Source organism: Sebastes fasciatus, chromosome 1, assembly GCF_043250625.1.
Source record: "Sebastes fasciatus isolate fSebFas1 chromosome 1, fSebFas1.pri, whole genome shotgun sequence".
NCBI lineage: Eukaryota > Metazoa > Chordata > Actinopteri > Perciformes > Sebastidae > Sebastes > Sebastes fasciatus.
This window is the reverse complement of record NC_133795.1, coordinates 15,831,511-15,856,510: the sequence shown is the minus strand read 5'-3', so window position 1 is coordinate 15,856,510 and position 25,000 is coordinate 15,831,511. Positions and strand designations below refer to the sequence as shown.

The 25,000-nt window shown below is 41.9% G+C and overlaps 2 protein-coding genes and 1 long non-coding RNA gene across 3 annotated transcripts in view; 2 read left to right on the top strand and 1 right to left on the bottom strand.

The window, feature by feature from the left end:
* Positions 1–2,629, top strand: part of LOC141766263 (zinc finger CCCH domain-containing protein 10-like) — a 4,905-nt gene extending 2,276 nt beyond the window's left edge. Inside the window, exons 2-3 of the mRNA XM_074632957.1 lie at positions 1–282; positions 1,972–2,629. The exon at positions 1–282 is cut by the window's left edge and continues 958 nt beyond it. Coding sequence (XP_074489058.1) covers positions 1–282; positions 1,972–2,484 — 795 coding nt within the window. The 3' untranslated portion in view covers positions 2,485–2,629. The remainder of the gene's footprint in view (positions 283–1,971) is intronic.
* Positions 129–7,493, bottom strand: LOC141766272 (uncharacterized). The gene is made up of 3 exons (XR_012593606.1): positions 7,372–7,493; positions 1,629–1,686; positions 129–249 (listed from the first exon to the last, which is right to left on the bottom strand). It is a non-coding gene; the product is annotated as an uncharacterized LOC141766272 (long non-coding RNA).
* Positions 3,899–25,000, top strand: part of LOC141766258 (uncharacterized) — a 22,641-nt gene continuing 1,539 nt past the window's right edge. The window contains exons 1-51 of the mRNA XM_074632944.1: positions 3,899–4,491; positions 6,252–6,293; positions 8,012–8,146; positions 8,244–8,317; positions 8,419–8,491; positions 8,625–8,714; positions 8,893–8,948; positions 9,619–9,739; positions 9,830–10,006; positions 10,233–10,315; positions 10,547–10,595; positions 10,693–10,782; positions 10,871–10,966; positions 11,443–11,514; positions 11,598–11,684; positions 11,786–11,935; positions 12,170–12,283; positions 12,359–12,535; positions 12,655–12,740; positions 12,826–12,874; positions 13,515–13,604; positions 13,691–13,786; positions 13,879–13,950; positions 14,473–14,559; positions 14,685–14,831; positions 15,240–15,346; positions 15,438–15,618; positions 15,716–15,892; positions 15,997–16,079; positions 16,395–16,443; positions 16,523–16,612; positions 16,801–16,896; positions 17,236–17,307; positions 17,739–17,825; positions 17,913–18,059; positions 18,140–18,261; positions 18,568–18,697; positions 18,784–18,839; positions 18,967–19,108; positions 20,160–20,336; positions 20,439–20,521; positions 21,246–21,294; positions 21,404–21,493; positions 21,685–21,780; positions 21,866–21,937; positions 22,024–22,110; positions 22,202–22,348; positions 22,453–22,589; positions 23,650–23,781; positions 23,898–24,000; positions 24,331–24,380. Coding sequence (XP_074489045.1) covers positions 4,138–4,491; positions 6,252–6,293; positions 8,012–8,146; positions 8,244–8,317; positions 8,419–8,491; positions 8,625–8,714; positions 8,893–8,948; positions 9,619–9,739; positions 9,830–10,006; positions 10,233–10,315; positions 10,547–10,595; positions 10,693–10,782; positions 10,871–10,966; positions 11,443–11,514; positions 11,598–11,684; positions 11,786–11,935; positions 12,170–12,283; positions 12,359–12,535; positions 12,655–12,740; positions 12,826–12,874; positions 13,515–13,604; positions 13,691–13,786; positions 13,879–13,950; positions 14,473–14,559; positions 14,685–14,831; positions 15,240–15,346; positions 15,438–15,618; positions 15,716–15,892; positions 15,997–16,079; positions 16,395–16,443; positions 16,523–16,612; positions 16,801–16,896; positions 17,236–17,307; positions 17,739–17,825; positions 17,913–18,059; positions 18,140–18,261; positions 18,568–18,697; positions 18,784–18,839; positions 18,967–19,108; positions 20,160–20,336; positions 20,439–20,521; positions 21,246–21,294; positions 21,404–21,493; positions 21,685–21,780; positions 21,866–21,937; positions 22,024–22,110; positions 22,202–22,348; positions 22,453–22,589; positions 23,650–23,781; positions 23,898–24,000; positions 24,331–24,380 — 5,429 coding nt within the window. The 5' untranslated portion in view covers positions 3,899–4,137. The remainder of the gene's footprint in view (positions 4,492–6,251; positions 6,294–8,011; positions 8,147–8,243; positions 8,318–8,418; positions 8,492–8,624; positions 8,715–8,892; positions 8,949–9,618; positions 9,740–9,829; positions 10,007–10,232; positions 10,316–10,546; positions 10,596–10,692; positions 10,783–10,870; positions 10,967–11,442; positions 11,515–11,597; positions 11,685–11,785; positions 11,936–12,169; positions 12,284–12,358; positions 12,536–12,654; positions 12,741–12,825; positions 12,875–13,514; positions 13,605–13,690; positions 13,787–13,878; positions 13,951–14,472; positions 14,560–14,684; positions 14,832–15,239; positions 15,347–15,437; positions 15,619–15,715; positions 15,893–15,996; positions 16,080–16,394; positions 16,444–16,522; positions 16,613–16,800; positions 16,897–17,235; positions 17,308–17,738; positions 17,826–17,912; positions 18,060–18,139; positions 18,262–18,567; positions 18,698–18,783; positions 18,840–18,966; positions 19,109–20,159; positions 20,337–20,438; positions 20,522–21,245; positions 21,295–21,403; positions 21,494–21,684; positions 21,781–21,865; positions 21,938–22,023; positions 22,111–22,201; positions 22,349–22,452; positions 22,590–23,649; positions 23,782–23,897; positions 24,001–24,330; positions 24,381–25,000) is intronic.

Sequence of the window (25,000 nt, the reverse complement as noted above, 5' to 3'; positions counted from 1 at the left end):
TCTGCAGGGCCACGGCGTTACGACAGGGTCCCATGCTCAGTGTATGACCCTGTGCTTGAAAGTGGGCTGTTTGATCCCAGCTCCCTGGAGGCCTCTATGGACCACAATGCTCTACAGTTGAAGAGGCGGCGGCTGGAGGGGCTGCGCTTCGACGTGAGTGGAGGAGGTGCTCACTACGAGCTGGGAGTTCAAGCCACCTTGCCGCCTCGTCCTCTGGAGTACAGGTTCCTGGAGGAGGAGAACTCGCTGCTGAGGAAGAGAGTTGAAGAGTTGAAGAAGCAGGTTAGAATGAGAAATGGTTACAAACAAGCATTATTTGGAACTTAAATCAAACTATTTTGGACCTCTGACAAATGATTGTATGAAATTATACACGGCTGGTAGGCCTCACTTATATTTCAGTCAAATCTAAACATATTTGTTATGCTATATGATTTGTTTTTGTTTTTACAACTAATACCAGATAAAATGGTGTGCAAAATAACAGCCACCTTTGTAAGTATAATGTCAAAGTCTTAACAAAATTTAATTTTATAAGCCCAACAAAGGTAGAATTGTATCGGATTGCATTATATTGTCGAATGTTTACTTGTTTACTTCGTACGCTTCCTGTGCTGAATGAATTGATATGATCCTTTCACGTGATAGTGTCATGTGAAAGGATCATATTATATTATGGTGTCAAATTAAATTTTAGTCACAAGGACTCACAGTTTCATTATATCTCACTGCCAGATCACAGGCAAAGTAAAGTTCCTTTGATGGCTGCAAGTGGAGATTTTAACAAAGCAAATCATTGTCGTCCAACACAAGACTGCTCATCTAAAGTTACCACAGCATCTGAAGACCAGCGTATCATGCAAATATCTTGGATGGATGAAATGGAAAGACCAACTGAACAAACAACTTGCTATTAGGGCTGGAAGTTTGAAGTACAGCTGAAACAATTAGTCAATCGAAACTATTTTGGTAATCCTTTGAGTCATTTTTCCAAGTAAAAATGATGGTTCCAGTCTCTCAAATGTGAGGTTTTGCTGCTTTTCTTTGGCTTGTATGATAGTAAACTAAATATTGTTGGCTTTTGGACATTTTATAGACAATAATTAATTGAGAAAAAACTATGCATACACATATCTATAATCAATAATGAAACTAATCTTTAGTTGCAACCCTAGTTAAAAGTACAGTTAAAAGTGTTGGCAACCCGAGGTATTTAGGTGAATTCACATAGTGGAAGAGTTAAAAATGAGTTTGTCACCTGATCATGAATATGTTTCTTTGCTACTGTGTTCAAAACATTACAAATGTAAACCAATCTTTAACAGCATTAGACAACTTAGGAATGTTGATTTAGTTGTTGCCTGGTGTTGGGTCCTAACCTGTCTATCAATTTCAGAATGATAGCTAGACTGTACTAATGGGAGATTATCATCATTCTTCAATAACAAGATGTAAAAGTTTAATATGGACCAATCAGTGGTTTTGAGGACTGTAGGAAAGTTAAGGTTATTACAGATAAAACAAAGTTTAAAGTAGTAGTTTGAGAGTTTATGATAAAAGATGGCAGCATGAGATCAACGCTGTAATGAATGAACTAATGACCCTTAAGAAGCAGAGATATGTCATACCTGCTTTAAATTCAAAGAGCGGCTGACTTTGAAGGATTTTTCCTCAACAGCAGCCTGACTAAAACAACAATGAATATATTCAAACAACATTAAAAAAGGAAAAGACATTCTGTATCATCGTAAGACACACTGCAAAAGCTGTAATTACAGTAGCTGGTTGACATACTAAGAAATGACGGCTTCCTAAAAACAATTTTCTTTTTGTCTTAACTATAATGTTTATAAGTATAAAAAGTCAAATTTTATAAGAACTTTGTTTCTGCCAAACACAAAACCAGAGTTTCTGGCGGTGGACTTTAATGGAGCCAGTCATTTTCTAATCCATGTCTCTTGTGTTTCTCAGGTTTCAAACCTCATCGCTACAAATGAGGTTCTTCTGGATCAGAACGCCCAGTTCCGAACTCAGGCCAAGGTGATGACGCTGTCTTCCACTCCTGCACCCATCGAGCAGATTCTCGTGCCCCCCGTGGGTGCAATAAGTTCCTACAATCACAGCATCGCTCAGACTCACACCACCCTGAGCAGCGCCGGACTGCAGCCTCGGCCCGTCATCCAGCAAGACCTGGTAGCGTCTACCGGCGCCCCTTCAGCGCCCCCGACTAACGCTGCCCCGCCTACAGCCCCTCTGCCTCACCTCAACCCCGAGATCACCCCCCTCTCAGCTGCCCTCGTACAGACCATTGCCCAAGGGATGGCGCCACCTGTTTCTATGGCACCGGTGTCTGTATCTGTGGCACCGGTGGCAGTGTCCATTACGCAGCCGATGCCGGGCATCACCATGAGTCACGCCACCAGCACGATGGTCGCGTACCCCATTGTGAGTCAAAGCATGAGGATCACCACTCTGCCTCACTAACTGGCTAAATGTTGGACTGTTGTACCCACACGTCAGAATGTAGCATCCGTAACTGTGATTTTTAACATAGCTGATCAACTGATGACAGAACACTAAAGTATAAAGATGCTTGTATTCCTCCACCAGAGGGCAGGATAAAGACTTCCTCACTGTTCTGTGGCAACATTACAAAGACATTTTTACAGACTGACTGACTGACCTGTGAACAGTTTGTGCACCAAAGGAATCTTTTCACAGGCACCAAAAATGGCAACAAACTGAAAATATGTGAGGTCATCCATATTGTTTGAACACTGCTGTGTCGTCCTTGTGTGGACATGAAGACTTTGGAAGCAGTTTGTGTTTCTACTTTTGTGGATTGCTCTGGTGTAAATTAACTTTGGTACTTTGCACATAAAAAAAAAAAAAAAAGAATAACAGGCGCTCAACAATCAATCTTGTATTATCTGTCACTTTGTTTACAGCTTCAGTTCACACTTTTATCAGCTCAGGTCACACAGGAACAAGTCATGCTCATGTTTACATCCCATTGCTTGAGTTGTTTGGGTGGAGTCGCATTGTGTAAACTTGAATATAATACCATCTGCTTCTTCAGTAGCCTCATATCCGTGTGGCTCTTCAAACAAGTGGAGTATGTGGTGGTGGTGGTGGTGGTGGTGGTGGTGGTGGTGCACCATAGGAATTATGGCCCGGGTTGGTGCGGTCACACAGGATGTAGGGGATTGAGGAGAATGTCCAGTCTGCTGTTTTTAAAATAAACTGGAGCAGCAGAAGGAATTGAACAAAGGTAAACATGGACCCAAGCTGTTGCCCAGCAACGCAATTCTGTTGAAATGCGCTAAAACGGAGCGTTTCAGACAGAGCGTGAATACAGGTATATTCAGACAGACAGGATGAGGAAATATGTGTTTTTTGAACATTAAAGTATGTAAACATGTTCTAGCAGAAACAAAATACAAGTATGAACCTGAAAATGAGCATGATACGGGACCTTTAACTTGGGTTTATTTTTTTTGTTTTGCAGACATTTGAATAGGAAATTGCAGTACTCCAAGGAAAAAAGCTATTAATGACTTGAATGAAAATGAGCATAATATGGGACCTTTAAAATAACCTGGAGCAGCAGAAAGAGATGAAAAGGGGTGCGGCTTGGTTAAAGATGTGACAGGAAGCAGTATTGTATATATTCTGCTTCCTCTGACAGGTAGCAGTACGTATGAATAATTCCGTGTAAAATCTCGCTTTTTGACGCTGTAATGCCGCAGTAATAACGCTAATTACAAGCTTATTTGATGACTGAGTTTTGCCGCAGCAGCGAAAGAGTCAAAGATGCGTTTTTTTTTTGTTTCAGACCACAGTGGGGGCGTGTTTTCATCCTACTAACGGGACTGGGTGAGGGGCAGAACTGGTCTGCCACTTCTTCTGGACCAGTGTTTAGTCGGTAAAACTGCAAAAGACGGACGAACGGTCAATTAGCTAATGTAACGGTTAAGGCAGCGGTTAGTTCGAGAAGAAGAAGTTCGCAATGGAACGTTAGAAATGGAACGTTAGAGTAACTTAACTTAAGTCCTTCAGAACGCTTCAACTGAATACATTGTATCCAACGGTAGCTTATTATTATTAGTAGTATTAGTTTCTAGAGGATATAACAGTATGCAAAGCGACAAGTCGGAGCCGAGTGAAGCCAAGGACGCCGAGAAGAAGGCGCTGAGTGCGGCGGAGACTTTGGCGGAGACGGAGGGTCCCAAACCCAAACAAGGGATCAGCGCGGTCGCGGTTCTCTGGACGTTTGGGAAATGTCTGGGCGCCTTGCTGCCCGTCTACCTGGCCGGCTACTACCGGGTCAGCACCAGCCTGCTGGTGTTCGGGATGATGGTCTACACGGGATGGAAACACGCCCGAGAAGCCAAGGAGACCAGACTGAGGTCAGCCATGCAGCTGCTCAACAACGAGGAGGAGTACACTTCCATGAAGGTGTCCAAAAGCAAGAGAGATCTCCCTGCGTGGGTAAGAAAACTGTCCTCATACACCAGCTTCTTCACTGTCCTTAATGGACCCAAAGTTGACCTAAAGTAACCCCACGTTATGTAAATAAGACAAAACGTAGCTGCAGTGGACCCTAAAATCATAGGCAAGGCAAGGCAGCTTTATTTGTATAGCACATTTCAGCAACAGGACAATTCAAAGTGCTTTATATAAACATTCAAGAACATTAAGACATAATTAAAACGGTTATAAAAACATAAAAACTAAAGATTAGAAAATAAAAACAAGGAAACAAATCATAACATCACTACAGGGATGTACAGGCTGTTCCCAGTAAACCACCCTATAATCACAGCCTTTACTCTATTTTTAGCTGTCATGACTGGTAGCACTTATAATTTGATCTAATTGGGTTTATTTCCCATAAATCATTTCCTCATGAGGGCTGGGATGATATACACCTATCTCCTCATTCCATACTATCACGATACTTGGGTGTGGATTCGATATGTATTGCGTTTTTTTAAGTATTGCGATTCGATATTACGATTTATTGCGATTTTTGTTAACCTTTTTCTTTTTTTCTTTTTCTTCATTTTATTTTTCGTTTATTTGGTTTTACTTAGACATTTACATAAACATACTTAATTATATACAAATATGAAGTGAACCAACTTTTCCACTTTTTACAATGAAATTATAGAACACACAAATAGTGCTTTTCATGTGAAATAAGATAAAATAAATCATAATAATAAAAAACATTACATTTAGAAAAAAAGAAAAATTAAACAAAAGAAGGGCGTTTTGGGGTTAACCTTTTTAACACTAGACCATGGGAAAAAGTTGAATCATACACTCCTAGGGACTTGATATAGTAAAAATGTTTGTAGCATGTATGTCGTCAGAGATGTCCTGAAGTCAAATATAGCAGTCATTGTATTTATGAAAACATTTCTCTCACAAATGAGTGGTATTTTTTTTTTAATTTGTAGGGGAGATGTAATGTTTTAAACTACTGGTAGGCAAACAAACAAGCACGGCTTTTCCTAATGTTGCAGATGAAGTATAGATCCTAAATGAAACATGCATGCAGCCAGATGTGCAGAAGTCCCCTTTCAGCTATATGCAGTGCATACAGTTGCCAAATTGTCTGTGTTTTTATTTCTAGACTAAACTTGTTTGAAAGCATTATTCTGAGTGCATTGCAACAACACCAATCCTTGGTGCAATTGTGTTGTGGCAAATGTGCATGCAGGATATTAGTCTTGATTTGCATATTATACGTCTTGAGAGCATGTTTTCACAAAATGGAAATGCTGAAACCCACGTGTTCATATTTTGACTCAGAACATCTGGCCACACCCAGATGAGGTTCCTGTGGATACTTGTTTCATTGAGTGGCAGCATGCATTATATTCCTCCATTGAATTATTCCAAAAAGGGCATCTCCATATTGCTCTCCAGTGTGCATAACAAATGGCATGGATTTTCTTTAAGATAAATCAATAAATGGAGAAGACATGCCACGCACTTACATTGTTAAATTATTGTCACGTGTGAAAGATAAGCCACGCAGTAGCCTGCTGTATCATTCAAAGGGATCTTGACAGTTGCTGCACTTATCTGCTTTCCCTTTTTTCTTGTGGAAATACTTTGGCAGTCTAAAACCTGGTGCAAAAAGAACTAGGAATATCGACAGTGCTAATGATCCTGTTGTGTGTTTATCAGGTCCTATGCATAATTTAAGTGTTTACCCTCATTGTCTTTCTTTCCTTCAGGTCAGCTTTCCAGATGTTGAGAAGGTTGAATGGCTGAACAAGGTAAAACATCAGTGCTTTCCTTTTTTCGCTTAGTCTTTTCACTGTTTACGTAACACAGAGACGCTAGTGTTTCCCGTTTTAATAAGCCCACAGCAAACACACGCCTGTCTGTTCAGCTGTTGTGCTGATTGACACTTTGTAGAGTATGCTAGCTGGTGCTAGCTGATAGATGGTAGCACTGCTGCTGTTTGCAGAAAAGGCCACTCCCCCCATTAGTGTAGCCACTGTGTCTGTACTGCAGAGAGCAGGCCCAGCGCCAGGCAACCCTCTCAACATTTCCATTTCATTACAGGCTAGAGCTCACAGGAAGGAGGAGGCGCTGCCCAGTCCCCCCAAACTATATAAAACTGCAGCCATTGTCCCTCACCCACCCCCTTGGCTTCTGTAGCCCAGAGAAACTAGAGCCTCTAACATAGACATACAGTAATATAAACCACGAGATGCAAGCGTCAGAGAGCCAGACAAAGCAGAGATTTGAGACTGGTTACTGGAGGGGGAGGTCAGCAGATTCCCTCGCTGCATCCCTCCCAGGAGCAGGCAGCTGATGACTCACTCTCCACTAATGCCAGACTGAAACCAGCAGTGGGTTTTTTTACAGTCACACAAGCACACAAACAAGCACGGCCTCTGCTTTTTGTTCTTTCCCTGAAGGAATTAAGAGTTCATGTAGCAACATTAACATTTTGTACAGCACAGGGTTCACTGTGATAAATGCAAGGACTCAAAGTAGACGACTAACAGCTGAGGAGACTCAACTGCGCAACAGCTGTGTCTGTCATTCCTCAGATGTTGCACATGGAAGCCAAGGCATTTGATGGATCGTTTTGTGACTATGTGGCTAAAATGACAACATTTTCTTAAAGAAGTAGTCTCTGGTTGCAGGGATGGACGTTGTTTATTTTGTTTTGTGTCTTGTAGTGGCCATTTTACCATGCTCCAAGTTCCTAGGCCACTTAGTCTGCAAGGTATCTCTGTTCTGACTCGTGTTGCAATTCATTTCAGTCCTTTTTGTGAAGACCCAATGTACTCACAGGATGAAGGGAAAACTTTAATGAGAGTTTTTGTTAGAATCAATAACCTCACAGCAGGTGATTTCCATCCAAGTTGCATCTCGCCCCTTGTCACAAACTGGCTCAGGGAATGTGACAAAAAGGGAGTTGAAGGTGCTGCCAGGTGGATGTGGCTGTAGGAAGAGAGAGAGACAGTGAGCACAGGGAGCAGCTTTTATAGTGTGGAAGGTCCAGGTGATCCCAATCAGGCTGTCGACCCTCCCTTGTCACCCAACTGCCTGCTGAGGTTGGCCAAGCAACCTCCAAGACAGGGGGAGGGGCGTCACACCCATTACACTACCGACTGGATGTTCAACAATATACGTTAATAAATGTTATCACATTATCGCTATATTTAACACGGGCAAAAACTTGTTACAATCCACACCTACGCAGACTTCACAGCATCTTCTAAAAACTTTATTTTTTTTGGTTATGCACACTGAAAAACTACGTTACGACACTTTATAACAAGAAAATGGTAAACAACATAATCCTATGGTCACTATTCTAACTATATGAAAACTATGGTACAAACTTAAATAATATCAGAACTCATGCAATATATCATACAAACATGAACAATTTTACCAAATATAAATATGTGCATAACTTACATGTCTTACTAATAAAAGCAGTTTGTAACCATGCCGTTGTTGGTCTGCCCAGGTGCTGCAGCAGGTTTGGCCCTTTGTCGGCCAGTACCTCGAGAAGCTGCTGGTGGAAACCATCGCTCCGTCTATCCGAGGCTCGAGCAACCACCTCCAAACCCTCAACTTCACCAAAGTGGATTTTGGAGACAAGGTGACGCTATTGATAGCTTAACTTTAATACGACACCGCTGTAAAGATTCACACAAATGTTTTTATTGTGCTGAAAATATGCTTTCTGTTTGCTACAGGCCATGAAGGTTGTAGGGATCAAGGCACACACTGAGAATGACAAAGGACAAGTCCTGTTAGATCTGTATATCAGGTGAACGTTTATCTATTGCTCTTTGAATTTGCGAGGCACCTCTGTATTACAGCTTTGAGAAGGCATTATCGTAGATGACATTTTTGTTCTCGTATCCTCAGCTATGTTGGCAACGTAGAGATCGACGTCGAGGTGAAGAGATACTTCTGCAAAGCTGGAGTCAAAGGAATACAGGTTTGTTGTCGTTTCACTGAATTACAGAGTAGTATTAATACAAAGATGTTGCCTGTCTTAAGGGATAGCTGAAATAAACAATGTGCCATTCTGTAAGCCATGGTTTTCACAAGTTCTGCTTCTCTGTCCTCAGCTACACGGGATGATGCGGGTGATTCTGGAGCCTCTGATTGGAGACGTGCCCATAGTGGGTGCAGTCACCATGTTTTTCATCCAGCGGCCTGTACGTCCTTCTGCATTCACCTCTATTTGCCCTTTTCTCGTAGCCTCTCAACCCCCATTCCTCCTGTTACCATCATGTATCTCAGTAGAGCCTTGTATGCTTTTCGTGCTATTGATTTCACATCAATCCTGATTGATTTGCTGAATACAGCAAATTCCTCTCTCTTATCTCTTCCCAGAAACTAGACATCAATTGGACTGGACTGACTAATTTGTTCGACATCCCTGGACTGAAGTGAGTCATGCTGAAATAGCCTTTCTTTGGGTTACACGTTAGTAATAGCCACGACCTTATAATATTTCATTAAAGGAACAGTGTGGAACATATCAGGGATCTATTAGCAGAAATGGAATATAATATTCATAACTATGTTACATTAGTGTAAAATCACCTGAAAATAAGAATTGAATGCTTCGAGCTTAGAATGAGCCCTTCATATCTACATAGAGAGCAGATCCTCTTCACAGAGTCTGCCACGTTTCCGAGTTTCAGAGCCTTTTTTTTAGCTTACCTGAAGGCCACTGTAGTTCTCCGACACGCTTATGAAACTGTGGTAATGTGAGCTGCAGAGTGCAAAACTGTGGTACCGCCAGCCGCCGTCTGACTTCCTGTTGCTCATAAAGTAGTGTTATTATTTTGGTACGGGTGGCCTCTGAGCGAGGTGAACGCCGTTACCACGATTTTGCACTCGGCGGCTCATGTTACCACAGTCTTTGAAAGGGAGGAGTGAGCGGCGGGGTACTCAGTTGGTTGCAATCTGCAACCACACCACGAAATGCTGCAAAATCCTACACACTGTACCTTTAATGTGTGGGTTTTATTATACAGTACATAGAATAAATAAATATATGATATAGGCAATACAGCAGTACATTTCCATTAAAATGCTGTTTCTTTGTCTCAGTGTCATGTCTGACAGCATGATCATGGATGCCATTGCCTCCTTCTTGGTGCTGCCCAACCGCCTGGTTGTCCCCCTGGTTCCAGGCCTGCACGTGGCCCAACTACGCTCTCCTCTGCCCAGGGTAAAGCCTCAATATGCACCTACACATAAAGGGATACTATTATAGTCAACAACAGTATATTACATCTTGGCCCCTCTTTTTGTTTCTTAGGGTGTGGTACGCATCCACCTATTGGAGGCACAGAACCTAGCTGCCAAGGACCACTACGTGAAAGGGGTCATGGCTGGCTTGTCTGACCCCTACGCCATACTGAGGGTCGGCCCTCAGACCTTCACCTCCAAACACGTTGACAACACACACTCTCCCAAGTGGGAAGAGATTTACGAGGTAAGAAGAAGAATGGAGAGTTTTTTACGGCAAGCTTGAGATGTGTGTCGTCATTGCACAGGTGTCCAGAGACTCAATCATATGTCATTTCATTGTGTTCTGTATCTGAGGGATTAGACTGTTTCAGCGCTGGGAATGTTCATTTTCATTCATGGTGGCATGAAGCCAGCTTCCATACAAATCCCTCTGTCAGTCTTCATATCCTTGTGTGTGTCTGGTACATCAGGTTATAGTCCATGAAGTGCCAGGTCAAGAGTTGGAGGTGGAGGTATATGACAAAGACACAGACCAGGATGATTTCCTGGGCAGGTACATATGCATATTCATGTCTCTTGTGTGCCTACATTGAATCTCGCATTGTCACCTTTCATCTGTCACCTTTCCTAACCAGTTGGGGAAAAAGTATACTACCTTTTTTTTTTTTTTTTTTGAAGCATTTGGAAAGTTACAGCAACTACTTTCTATGCTATGATCCTTTTATTTTCAGAAATACATTTTCTTCTTTAATTGAATTCTGTCTTACACTCCTCCTCTGTTTAGGGCCAAATTGGATTTGGGCATCGTGAAGAAATCCATAGTTGTGGATAATGTAAGTATAAAAAGCTGTTATCATCTCAGTCACAGTTTGAATAAGTATTTTTTTTAATCTTTTGATTGTGAGTGCATGCCTGTGTCTGTCTTCCCAGTGGCTCACGTTGAAAGAAACTACATCAGGACGGGTTCATTTCAGACTGGAGTGGTTGGCCTTGCTGCCTAGCACTGATCGCCTAGAGCAGGTTTGAGTCACTCATTTCCACTGATGCATTACAAAAATCTGCCCTATACACTCTAGATAGAATCACATGTTTGCAATTTTCCCCCCAGGTCCTAAAGAGGAACGAAAGTATCACCAGCAAGACTGCTGATCCACCTTCTTCAGCCATCTTGGTTGTTTATCTGGACAAGGCTGAGGCGCTTCCTGTGAGTCAAATCTCTCCACCCTCTCTGCTCATGCTCGTGCTCAGCTCAGAGCTGCTTCCTGTGTGGTTAAACTGGGGCAAAGCTGCGTCTGCCACCTGTCTTGACATTCCACAGAGTTTTTACCTCGGCCTTTAACCCTGTGTCCTCCGTTACAGCGCGGACCAGTGAGGCTAACTTTATCCACGGCTGTTAAACACACATTTCCTGCTGTGTCATATCACACACAAAAGGGAACAGCAGTAACTGAATCTTTGGAATGAAATTCAGTCTTTGTGGTTTCTTTCGATGCAGATTCATACTTCCTGATTGTGACATGCCATGTGGTTATTCGTGCCGTTGCTATGTTAACCCTATTATTCACATCAGCCTCGTGTTGTCAGGGTGGTAGATAAAGTCTATTTATTGCTCCTGCTCTCTTGGTTACAGAATGCCATTGTTCACATGCCTTACTTTGTCTGTAACTGTGTGTCTTTTAGATGAAGAAGGGGAATAAAGAGCCCAACCCCATGGTGCAGTTGTCTGTGCAGGACATCACTAGAGAGAGCAAGGTATATCTACTGGGAAAGCCCATTATAAATTCTGTAGATTGTGTTTCATTTATATACATACTTATTTTTATTCTTGCCTTTAGACTTGTTACACAACCATTAATCCAGAGTGGGAGGAAGCTTTTACCTTCTTCATCCAGGATCCTCGCAAGCAGGACATAGACATTCAGGTGACGGCTCATGAGATTAGCTTCTCTGCACTGAACTTTGTGTTTGAAAGCCAAACTTCCTATGTTCTTATTTTTGCTTTCCTTCATGTTAAATGAACCAGGTGAAGGACGCTGACCGTGTGCAGACGTTGGGCAGTCTGACCATCCCGTTGTCCCGCCTGCTGTCCAATTCTAACCTTTCCCTGGACCAGTGGTTCCAGTTGGACAACTCTGGATCTGCCAGTCGCATCTATATCAACACAGTCCTCAGGGTAAATGGCAACAAGACCCACTCACTAGTCCTGCACCAAAAAATACGCTGAAAATAAAACAAGCACAATGTGGGAGGTTATTCTTAATAAATACAATCAAAAATTGGATTTTGACCAAACATTTTTCATATGTATAACGGCGTCTCAACTGAGATTAAATGAGACCAGATTCTGGGTTTTTAGTCACATTTATTCAGATTCTTTCTGTCTCTTCTCTTCTCTATTGTAACATAGGTCCTGTGGTTAGATGAGGACCGTATTCAATCTGATGTGTCATCTAATTTGGAGGCTGGGATGTCCAAACAGCTGCCCCAGCAGACCTCCGCTCATTCTAGCTTTGCCACAGAGGTAATGGACAATGCAGTCATGATTTTGATTTAGGGTTGTGTTTTCGTTCTCTAATATGTTTGTAATCTTTTTTAGGGACTGCTCAGAATTCACTTGTTGGCGGGGCAGAACCTTGTTCCCAAAGATAACATGATGGGGGGCATGGTAAAAGGCAAGAGTGACCCCTACGTCAAGATTAACATCGGGGGCGAAACATTCACAAGTCAGGTTATCAAGACTAATCTTAACCCCACCTGGAATGAGATGTACGAGGTAAATAACACAAGGTTATTCAATGAAAGAACACAATTTTGTTGTGAAATTAATAGAAGTGGCTGAAGTTTGCATGTAATTATAAATGTCTGCTGTATAATTGTTTTTTCACCCCTCAGGTGATTCTCACCAATCTGCCTGGCCAGGACCTGCATGTGGAGGTGTTTGATAAAGACATGGACATGAAGGATGATTTCATGGGCAGGTAAAGTAGCTACAGATAATTCAATTATGAAATAAAATGAATGGATTTAAAGCTACATTCTAATCTCACATATCCCAACGTACAGGCTGAAGATCAGTCTGAAGGACATCATCGATTCCCAGTACACTGATCAGGTGGGATGTTCCTCGACAAACACAAAGAGTGTGGTCAGAATAATGCTGCATTCACATGGAATCAGGCAGACGGAAAACCAGATATCATTTTAGTGGACTAGAACAAGACGTTAAACTTAAGTGAGGCTGGCAGAGAATACTGGCAACGGTAACGGTAGACGGCATTGCTGTCCAAAGTTAAAATATAAAAACAAAATTCCGTCCTCCTGAATATACAACCGGATGTTACCTAGCTCCCTCACACAAGGAGAACATTTTTTAATATTAAGAGAAAGTTGCATTTTATAGCTACATGCTTTACTAGAATAATTACATATAATAATAAACACAAAATAATTGTATAATATACTTTATTCCATTCTTTGTAAACAATACGACATCGCCATAGCAACATATCGTCATGCATGTTTTGTCTGTATGTACTGTATGTTTATTTTTCCCGTGCCGTCCAGAAGGTGTTGTCCGTCTACTCTCTGCCTGATTTCATGTGAATGCAGTAAAAGCTCGCCATAGATTAGGTCTAACTCATGTGGGTGCACAGAGCTCCAACTCACTTTGATTAGACCCTTAACCCTCTCCAAATATATCCGTAACATATAGCACAGATCCTGTGTTTAAATGATTCCAATTCTTCTCTCAGTGGTACACTCTCAGTGATGTGAAGTCTGGTCGAGTTCACCTGATACTGGAATGGGTTCCGACGGCCTCCGAGTCAGACAGAGTGGACCAGGTTTGTATTCCCAAAAAAGTCATGGGTTAATGGAGCGTTGCTGGTAAGATTGATCCATACTCACTGGTTCTTTCCTGCATCTTCAGGTCCTTCAGTTCTATTCCAGGCAGAGCTACCAGAACAAGGCGGTCCCCTCAGCAGCCCTACTGTTTGTCTTTATGGAGCAAGCAGATGGCTTACCAGTGAGTCCTTTTCTACTGATGATGTCAGGATGTGCAGTTATGGTTTAGAATACATATGCTTCTATTGTTATTTCCTGTTTATCTCTCTACAGGTTAAGAAGAGTGGCAAAGATCCAAAAGTGGGAGCAGAGGTTACCCTTGGAGAAATGTCCCGCAAAACTACGGTAAGACCTCATTCAGTTTAGAATTGGTAGTACTATGTGTGATGGAATAATTGATACACATGTTAACTTTGGAAGGAAGAGGTCCGGAGCTGATGATGTCTTACAAAAGAAGGTTTATTGAAGCTTGATCAAGGAGAATTGTCAGGTCTCCACAATAGATGCTCTCTGCGTGAAGGCCTCACAACTCTGTCGTTCCTCCCCGGTGCTCAGTGTCTTACCCCTTATCATGTTTTGACTTACTCCGTTCCTCTGGCATCTCTGACCCTGGTTGCCCTAGCGACTGGCTCTACGGTCTCCACTACAGGCACAGCTGTACAGATAACGGTGGCTCCTCTAGACAGGACTCCAACCCAAGAATGTCAACAGAGGGACACTCTGACAAACACTCTGACCTTTCTACCAATAAGAGAGGAATTGATGGAAAATTAATGTTTTAATGTATTTTCCATAGCTCTGATTGTAATATTGTAAGAGTGACCTGATATCTGTCAGAAATATTGACTGACTCTTTCATCTCTGAAGGTGTGTGATCGTACCACATCACCTCAGTGGAACGAGGCATTCTGCTTCCTGGTTCGAGACCCCAGAAAAGAGTTTCTTGTTGCTAAGGTACGCAGTGCATAATCAACGTGGAACAGAAAGAGTGTGAACGCAGATGCTAACAGTGTGATCTCTGATATACAGTGTACTGTAAATACTACCTATGCTTAACACCCTGTATTGTGTCACTCCAGCTCTCCCACAGCTGGACATTGCCCATTGGTTCCCTGGTGGTTCCCATCAGAGAGCTGCTCTCTGAACCAGAGCTGGTGCTGGACCAGTGGTTCAATTTGGACGGAGCCTCACCTGAGAGTCAGGTTCTTCTGAGGGCTGAACTCAAGGTGGTTGCCTTTTCATTTTCTCTATTTGTCTTATTCTAAATATTTAGTATATGTCCTTTAAGTTTATTTTTCTCTATCTCTTTATCACTTTCACTATATGGCCCTTTCTCTGTCTCTAATCTCTTTGTCATTTGATCTGCTTCTTCTCTGCCTATATATCTTACTCTCTGTGTGTAACTGTAATATCTCTTTAATAATATCTTTGTCTGTATCTATATTTCTTTCACTCGGTATAACTTTGTATAATATCTCTTTCTGTTTCTTTCTTATCTGTATGTCTCAGTCTCTGTATCATTTGTTTCTTTGTCATGAGGCTTTTGAGACAGTTATTTTGTACTTCTACTGATATTAGTATTTACAATCGGGACTGGTACAAAGCTGATAATAATAATATGGACTCAACTGCAGATGCTGATTCCCAGCAAATGTCCGGCTGCCACTGATAAGGCTAAGGTCACTTCAGTGTCAGACCCTTCCCCCGCTCCGCGAAAACAAGAGATAGACACCGTGTTGAGGTGAGGTAGTTAATTCAAAAAGTCTGTCTTTACTTTCTGTGTGTCCTTTGGTCACTTACATTTTTTTTATCGCTACTCTTTGTGTATTTAGGTCAAGTTCAGTGGACGCTCCTCCTGTGGAGACTATAGCCTCTTCAGTGACCTCACATGAGGATGTTGTCGTAGAAGAAACGGCGGAAGCTGATGTGACTGAAGAGAAGGTGGAAGAATCACCGAGCCCCGCAGTAGCACAGCCTCCTCACACGTCCCCAGACCTCAGCTTTGCCAGTGAGGTAACGTCACAAAATAGTGATCTACAGGAGCAGATACATGCAACAAGGTGTGACACAATCAAATTTAATATATATATATGAAAATGAAATCCTGTAGGGGCTGCTGAGAATCATCCTGCTGGAGGCTCAGAGTCTGGTTGCCAAAGATAACAAGATGGGCGGTATGGTGAAGGGCAAGAGTGACCCCTATGCCAAGATCAGTGTCGGAGATGTGGCGTTTAAGAGTAATGTGATCAAGGAGAATCTCAACCCGGTCTGGAATGAGATGTATGAGGTGTGTATGAAATAACTGGGCAGTCTGATTTACTAATAAAGATGATAATACTTCACGTTAACCACCTCATTTATATTCATTTAACTGTTTGTGTGTTGTTTCAGGTGGTGCTCAGGCCTCAGTCAGGACAGGAGGTGCAACTAGAGCTGTATGACAAAGACATGGACTCAGATGACTTCCTGGGCAGGTAATGTGGAGGTTTTCTAGTTGTTGGACTATATTCAGCAGGTCAACATGTGTACAGACCCAAACTGTAGTTATTTCACCATAAAAATAAATTACAGGTATATTGCCGTATGGTTTGATTTATGGAAAAGTCAGCATTTGGTGTTTTTCACTTCATCCTAGTTTTATTTTTCCGTGTTTACTAACATTACCTATGGAAGCAAACTTTTCGCAGCATTAGAACATATTGATAATTTAATATTTTAGGGCATTTTAAGGGTCTGGCTTCATTTTCCCGGATCATGCGTTTAACTTGTGCTATTCTGTGTTAATACAGATACAAAATCAGTGTGGCAGACATCATCCGTTCCCAGTACACAGACCAGGTCAGTATTGCATGCCTCACTGTATCTCAGTTATTGCTGCGGTGTTGTCATAGGCTTTAATTCTACATCTCTGTTTCAGTGGTACACCCTGGATGACGTGAAGTCTGGACGTGTCCGCCTGATTCTGGAGTGGGTACCAGCAGTGTCCCATAATGACACCCTGGACCAAGTTAGTGCAATTCTTTTCATTTGTTTATGTTTTTTCTTTTATTCATGCAAATGTTTATAATCTTCATCATTTGTATTGCCTATTCGTCCCACATCTGTGCTATTCCAGATATGATACCCTGCCCAGTTCACCCTGCACATCAGTGCTGAGTCACCGTAATGTATTTTTCATTTGATACTCTGCTGCAGGTGATGGAGCTGCAGTCTCTCCAGTCTTACAAGAACAAGGCCGTTCCCTCTGCAGCCCTGCTCTTTGTTTATGTGGACAGAGCACACTCTCTGCCTGTGAGTCTCTTGTAATTTGGTACTGAAAAACACTATCATGAGTGTGCTGTCTCTGAGTTATATATAGACAACAGTTTGGAAAGTCATGTTGATAAACAGATTGGCATAAAGTGGAAAATTCCTTCTAGTAATCACTGGATTAAAATAAATGAAGACTTTCAGAAATAGTTGCTGCTTGCTAAGCAACACAATCACTGTTGTTGCGTTTTATGATGCAATGATTCAGGAATGTTTGGTTTTTTTTAAAAGAAAGGGAAGTTGGATCTCGAGCCGTTGTTGCTTTAATTACAGAGTGAATACAAACCGCTCACATAATGTTGTGTGTATTTCTGTGTGCAGTTTAAGAAAAGTGGAAAGGAGCCCAAGGCTGGGGCCGAGCTCGTTTTTGGTAAAACAACCTACAAGACCAAGGTATGAGACTGATGATAAAGACATATAACAAACACACACACTTTGGATATACTAGCCTGGACTGCCACTAATGAATACTTCCGTTAATCATTTAGTCATTAAAATATCATGATGAAGTCCCCATTGCAATTTCCAAACAAACAAACTAGTGTGTTGGTAAATGGTTCAAAATTTGATGGGATAAATGACTAAAAGCTGTTTAGAATTTAAACTTCGGCGCCCCCCACTGGTGGTATTGAAAAAGACACAAGGCTTGACAGTAACACATGCTAATACCTTTATTAGACTGTTGAATATACCAGTGGAAAGAAAAGAAGAAGAGAAGAAACAACTTAATCAAAGTATAATGACTATACAGACCTTGTAATTCCATTCCCAGTTTAAGGAACCACCCCTCTCCCAACTTCCCGTTCCTCTTTTTCTATCTGAAGGTATGCGATCGCTCCAGATCACCTCAGTGGGACGAGGCGTTCCACTTCTTGGTTCGCGACCCCACAGAGGAGATGCTCATCATGAAGGTGAGTGTATCTGAAGACTGCTGCCAGCATCCTCTCATCACATCTCCTCCTCTGGCTGGCATTATAAATGTGTCCTTATCTCTGTAGTTGTCCAGCGCATGGGATCAGCCAATGGGATCTCTTGTAGTCCCTGTGAGGGAGCTGTTCTCTGAACCACAGCTGGTCCTGGATCAGTGGATGCCTCTGGATGGAGCCTTACCTGAGAGTGAGATCCTACTGAGGGCTGAACTCAAGGTAAGAGAGGACACACACAGGGGATTATTACCGATGTCACTTATACACAGAATAAACAACTGGAAATGTATTGTTGATAGATCCTGAGCTCCAGGATGACTGAAGCTCCACAGCTTTCTGGGACTGGTTCAAAGAAAGAAGAGAAAGAGGTCCCTTCCACAGTTAGTGAGGATGAAAAAAGTTCAGAGCTGACAAAGGATGAGTGAGTGTTGTGCACCTGATAATACACACATACACCTTGGTCTTAATACAAAAACACCCAAACCATACCACTTAGTGTCATTTAAATATAAAGAAAAGTAAGCAATGAATACACATTTGAAACGTAAACAAGCACTAATAAACATTAGAACAAATGATTGCCTGTCGGTGGGATTTACAAGCAGATATGCTCCTATAAAGCGTGTTTTGAAAGTATATTTGTAGCCAAGTGAAGCTACAAAAAGGTAATTTTCTCCCATTGTTAGGTCTGGCTGTGCTGTTTTGTAACAGCAGTGTGTATTTTCAGATCGGTTGCCGTATCCAGCCAGTTTAAACACTCTGAAGCAGGAGATGCTGCGGCGGCCTCAGCAGAAGAAGCTGCTCCCGCTGAGCCGGCTGCCATTCACACTGCATCTGATACATTCCCTGCTGCTGCAGTGAGTCATAGCACATTATAGTCAGTGGTTATTATGTTTAACCTGTCTATTTACACCTTCATAACCTTCCATGTCATTTTGCTCAGCTGGTGGAGGAGCAAACAGATCCAGAAGAGCATCCCCCACAGTCACACACAGCAGGGTGAGCTCCACATCACAGCTAATAAGACCATATTTCCTTTTTCCCTTCATTCCCTTTAAAGATCCATAAATTGGAAGAATAGAAAAAGAAACATGTTTAAATTTCTGTGCTCTGTGTATGAATGTAGTACTGGTTTAGGCAACCTTGTTCACGCCACAGTGACTGGTCTTCCCGCTGACACCCTGGGGCCAGCAGAGGTCACAGAAATCCCCAAAGCTCGGGAGGTTCTTCCATCACACACCTGCCCCAGCCAGGACTTTGGTGAAGAGGTGGGTTTAGTTTATGCCTTGATTAGCAGAGTGGAAGAATTAGCTTCCACCAACTGTACAGTGGTATCTGTCCTTCATCACTGCCACTTTTGAATAATTTTTTGTATATTTGCTTGTTATTTTAAACAATAAGAAAACATTTCTTTTAGCAGTGTACCTCTCTGCCAAAGTGAACACTTGTCATCACGATGTCATGCTTTTCGTCAATCAAGAATAACCCATATTATCTAAAAATGTCTCGGCCAGGGTTCCATCAAAACTATGCGTCTAATAAATGATCACACTGACAGTAATATCTTGCTAGTTATTCATTGTGTCCCCAGTCATCAGATAGTGAATCGTTTGGTGAACTGATGCTGCTGGGTCTCAGCCTCGTCATGTGGGTTCTCTGAATAATCCCAGCCTTTTTCCAAACACTGTGAATGTGCGACTTCCTCTTGTCTTTAAATATCATGTTATGTTCTGTCGGGGAGATTTCAGCTTCCTCTGCTGATTTGGTGGGTCTGGTGCGTGTTCTGCTGAACTTCTGCATAGGTACCTGTTTCGTGCCAGCTACAATCAAAGAAAGAGGAATTTCCAGACAGGAGGGGCAAAATGAAACGTGCCAACCATTGTATCATTTATACATGTGCAGAAGTCTGGTGTGAGGGAGGGACATTTAATAATAAAAAAACAAGTTCTCATGAACCAAATTTAGATTAGACAACTAAGGAAAGGTATCCTTTATCTTGTAAAAGTTCACATTGACCTCCTAAAGTGGCACGATGTGCTTCTAAAGGCAGTAAAATGTCAGATTTTAGTAGTACTCAGATGGGTCTGTTCAAAGAAACAAAGGTTTAATTTTATATTTAGAGAAATTATTCCACAAGGGAAAAAAAGCCCGTTTTCCAGTCGTACTTCTAGTTTTTGTGTAGAGGGAACAGCAGCCTGATCACCTGGGTTGCTCTGAAATATACATAGTATAGTAGCTTCACATTATCAAGCTACATATATGTTGTTTGCTCAGTGACTCCCTGTGTGTTTGGTAACATTTGCGGTCTTCGTTCTGCAGGGGCTGCTGAGGATTCACCTGCTGGAGGCCCAGAATCTAATTGCCAAGGACAACCTGATGGGGGGCATGGTGAAGGGCAAGAGCGACCCCTATGTCAAGATCAACATCGGGGGAGTCACATTCAAGAGTCACGTTATCAAGGAGAATCTGAACCCAACATGGAAGGAAATGTATGAGGTAGGAAGTATTCTCGTTCGGTTTAAGCATTGCATGTTGTCTGGATTTCACTGCATGTACAGTATTTTGTACAAATATGTGTTTTTTGTTTGCTTTTAACAGCTGGTTTTGAAAGGGTACAGCGTCCAGGAGATCAAGTTTGAAGCCTATGATAAGGATTTAGACTCTGATGACTTCCTTGGCAGGTGTGTATCAGGCGCTTATATTAGTACTCAAGATAAAAAGCGTAGCATACTGAATACACTGATCTGCATGGTAAGGATTTTTACAGAGATACACCTGTGACTTTACAAATGTATTTGCACTGAAATGCATCGCCATTCGCAGCTGCTGCCAAACATAAACTGAATATTTGATGTGGGTGGATTTATGAAATATCTACTCAAAGTGTATTTACAAACACCTGGAAATTATCTGTATTAATATAGGGGGTTGATTGCTTTTCTACAGTTTTCATTAAATACCATTAAAGGGATAATTTGGGTGTTTTGAAGTGGGGTTGTATGAGGTACTTATCCAGAGTCAGTGTATTACCTACAGAAGATGACGGTCGCCACGCCCCCAGTTTGGAGAAACAGACAGGAGTACCAACAAGGAAGCAAAGTAATGTACTGCTGTGGACAGGGCCGACAGAAAAAAAATATTTTTCTAAAAAAATCAATATCCATTTAAGTGTACGCTATATTTGAAATAATGTCACCGCTTTATCTTGCTGTCAGACAGCTCTTTCCTTCTCCTGTCCAATGGTGAACTGATTACTGTAGGTAATACACCTACTATGGATAAGTACCTCATACAACCCCAACTTCAAAACACCTGAACTATCTCTTTAATATACACCATAATGTCAACATTGGAAATCTTTGTTTCTGGAAGTAAGACATCTTGTTGATGTTTTCATGTTCACAGATTCAGCATTAAGCTAAATGAGGTCATCATATCCCAGTACACAGATCAGGTTAGTCAATAATTCATCATCTGAAGTCGTGCCACGTGATTTCTGAACTCTGTTCTGTGTCGTGTCCTCATACAAAGGGTGTTGCCCTGCTTCTTTGTCTCCGTTGCAGTGGTACACTCTGAATGATGTGAAGTCTGGGCGGATCCACCTGATACTGGAATGGGTTCCTACAGTGTCACATTCAGTCACACTTGACCAGGTCGGTCCTTACTTACAGCTCTATCACCCACAGTTTATTCAAACATTATTTAAACATGCACTATTGACGTGTCCATAACAAAGCAGCCTCCCACATAATGCTGTGTAGTGACATTCCAACATGCAGGGCACATTATTCACATTGCAAAATAATCATCAGGACTAACTGGCTGTGATTCATGTGTGTCTCAGGTGCTGCAGCTTCAAACTCTCCAGTCTTATCAGAACAAAGCTGTCCCCGCCGCTGCTCTGCTCTTTGTCTACATAGAGAGAGCACATTCATTACCTGTAAGTCACCTGCAGTTTGTTTACATACTGTACAGATAAAAAAAAATGATTTGTCATATAATAAAATGTCTCTCTTCCTTGATAGTTGAAGAAGAGCGGAAAGGAGCCCAAAGCAGGAGCTGAGCTGGTTCTGGGTGAAACAAGCTACAAAACCCTAGTGAGACTCGTGATGCATGGTGCTCTATTGTCAGTCTTGATAGATACATTATTATTGCAATAACTCTATTTTCATCGTCTCTTCAGCTGTGTGAGCGCAGCACCAGTCCTCAGTGGAATGAGTCTCACTACTTCCTTGTCCATGACCCTAAACATCAGATGCTCGTAGTAAAGGTGAGACATTTATTTACATTTATTCTGCAGCTGATGTTTAACAGCAGTGATGTTGGAGTGAATTTTTCATTTCTCTCTCTTTGCATTGCAGTTGTCCAGCGGTTGGGACCAGCCAATGGGATCTCTGGTGGTGACTATGAATGAGCTGCTAGCAGAGCCACAGCTGGTCCTGGACCAGTGGTTCCCTCTGGATGGAGCCGCACCTGAGAGTCAGATCCTGCTGAGGGCTGAGCTCAAGGTGACGAACACATCCGCCCACATGCACACACACATATCTTATAGTATTACATGACAACTAACAGACACTAATGAAACTTCCTTTTCTGAATTTGTATTCGATAGATTTTAGATTCCAAAATGGTGGATATGATCAGTTCAGGGTCTCTGCCCTGTGCTGACACTGGCTCTGGGCAGGTGAAGCTGTCTCTTGCATACGCCTCGCAGGAGAAACAGCTCATCATCATCGTCCATGCCTGCAGGTGAGCTTCCTCAAATGGTGTGTTTCAGTCAGATTGTGTTTTTACCTTTAATATACTGTTGAGACTGTAGACTTTATTTTTAGTTTGTTTCTCAGATATTATCATGGCACAACTTCAACATCATCTTTAGTTTTGAGAAGATTACCATGCAGCATCCAACTTAATCTCTATAAACAGTTTCTGCATTCATATGCAGAATCTGTAGGCAACGGGACAATATTTTGGCATCGCAAGCGTTCTGGTTTCCGTTGGTAGTCCGGGTAGTATTGACCAATCACGTTCGAGCAGGCTTTGGTTGAATGCAGGTAAACAGTCCGTGTAAAGAGCAAAAGAGGCGGAACTCATTGACCAGCTATCGTCTGACGATGATTTAGCTTTTTATTGGTTTAAAATTAGCTTGTAAACTGGCTACTTCTGAAACAATCCGGTCGTACACGTCATCTCTCAACTCCAGTCTCGCATCTGAAATCACTAATCGGACTGTAAACAATGAGCAGCGCACGGAAAAGGAAGTCTTGGCCCAGATATCCGCTGGCTACACCCCAGAAATACAGCCCCTCGCCCCCAGAGGCTTATCCGTCATCAGACGGATAGCCGATGGGTTCTGAGATTGCATCCAACTTGGCTTGACCACAGTCCAGATGGTGTCGGGGGGATTATATAAATTCAAAAACCGTTTGTCTCATTTTCAGGAACTGGATACTCACAGTATAGTTAGACATGATTATATGTTCTACTGAAAAGTCAGGATTATTATCTTTACTTCAAACACCATCCTACTGCTGATGTGGATGTAGCAAGAAGGAAAAAAAAGCCATTATAACCTGATAGAAACCACAGTTTCTGATTCTTAATTAAAAAACTACTGTTTGTTTATAGAAAAAAAAACAGGTTTGAAAACCTATGAACCTACCCTTTAAGGAAAACCTCCAATTTAACAAAGTGAAGATGACACCTCTAATTTACAAAGAGGCATTATACTGCTCTAATATAGTGGGACTTTTTTAATATTCTTACGATTTAAAACAGTTATTTATGTTTTTTCTCTCTCTGTGTACAGAGGTCTGTTGTCTCAGAGTAAGGACGGAGTAGACAGCTACGTCTCCCTCATGCTGCTGCCAGACAAAAGCAAGGCCACCAAGAGGAAGACCGCAGTGAAGAAAAGAGACCTCAACCCAGAATACAATGAGAGGTAATTAAATAATTAGCTCATTGTGCTGTCTGTATATTCCTGTGCAGTTTGTTTTTTTAGTCTCTGAAGATCTTTGTTAGTGTTCACATCTAATTGCCTTTGTTGACTTCTTTAAGGTTTGAGTATGATCTGTCTGTGGACGACGCGAGATTCAGACGCCTCAGTTTATCCGTGAAGAATAACTCGGCCTCGTTCAGGAGCCGCGACGTCGTTGGACAGGTCAGTCTGAGACCTGCAACTCTGATACTGCTTAAAATGTTCTGCATCGCACACATATACAGCAGCCAAAGGCTAACAAGTGACCATCAGGGTATCCAAAGAATGTCACATGTGACACTGATGATACTCCACAACACACATTAAGATCATTTCATTAAATCCACACTTGTACAGATGTAATACTAACCTGCCTCGTAACTTTGAACTGTTTTTGAAGTGTGTTCCTAGCTTTTGAATTCTTTCACTCTGAAGTGCACTGAATACACGCAGAAATACTGCACATACATGAGATGTATGTACAGATGTTAACATGTCATTCCTGTTCTTTAGGTGCAGATCGACTTGGCCCAGGTTGACCTGATTTCTGGTGTCACAGAATGGTGAGCAGAGCAGACCGTGTTTAAGTTTAGCAAAGTGATTCGTTCCCACGTTTAGGATCTAGGGGATGGGTTGGGGGAGTAACAATAAATAAACGTGTTGAAAGAGTGTCAAGGACAACAGGAGTCAAACAAAGATAACAATTTATTAATGATGGTTTAAAATAGTCACAACTAAACCAACTGCCTCAACAGAAAACTACTCCCCAAAGGAAAGCGGCACTAGGTAATTAACTCAGGCAGATAAAGTCTTGACTCAGAAGACTACAGTATAATCAAATAAACAAAGTCCTTCTAGAATGAAGCTACCGATCCCAATACACACATTTTAACCACCAACATCAAACAACACACACACCCCTAGAAACACTGCCAACTGGGAGGGCGGCACCTGAAGACACACACGAGAGAGAGCAGAAACACAACAGGGCAATTAACAATCAGATTGAAAGGCGGCTGCAAATAGTTCATAGTTTCCTCACTGGCAGAGAACAGAGGCTGTGGTCAGCTTCGATTAATGACATTTTCATGATAGAAAAATAACAAGGGCTGTCAAAGTTAACGCGATAATAACGTGCTAGAGCAAATTTGTTTTAATGCCACTAATTTCTTTAATGCAACTT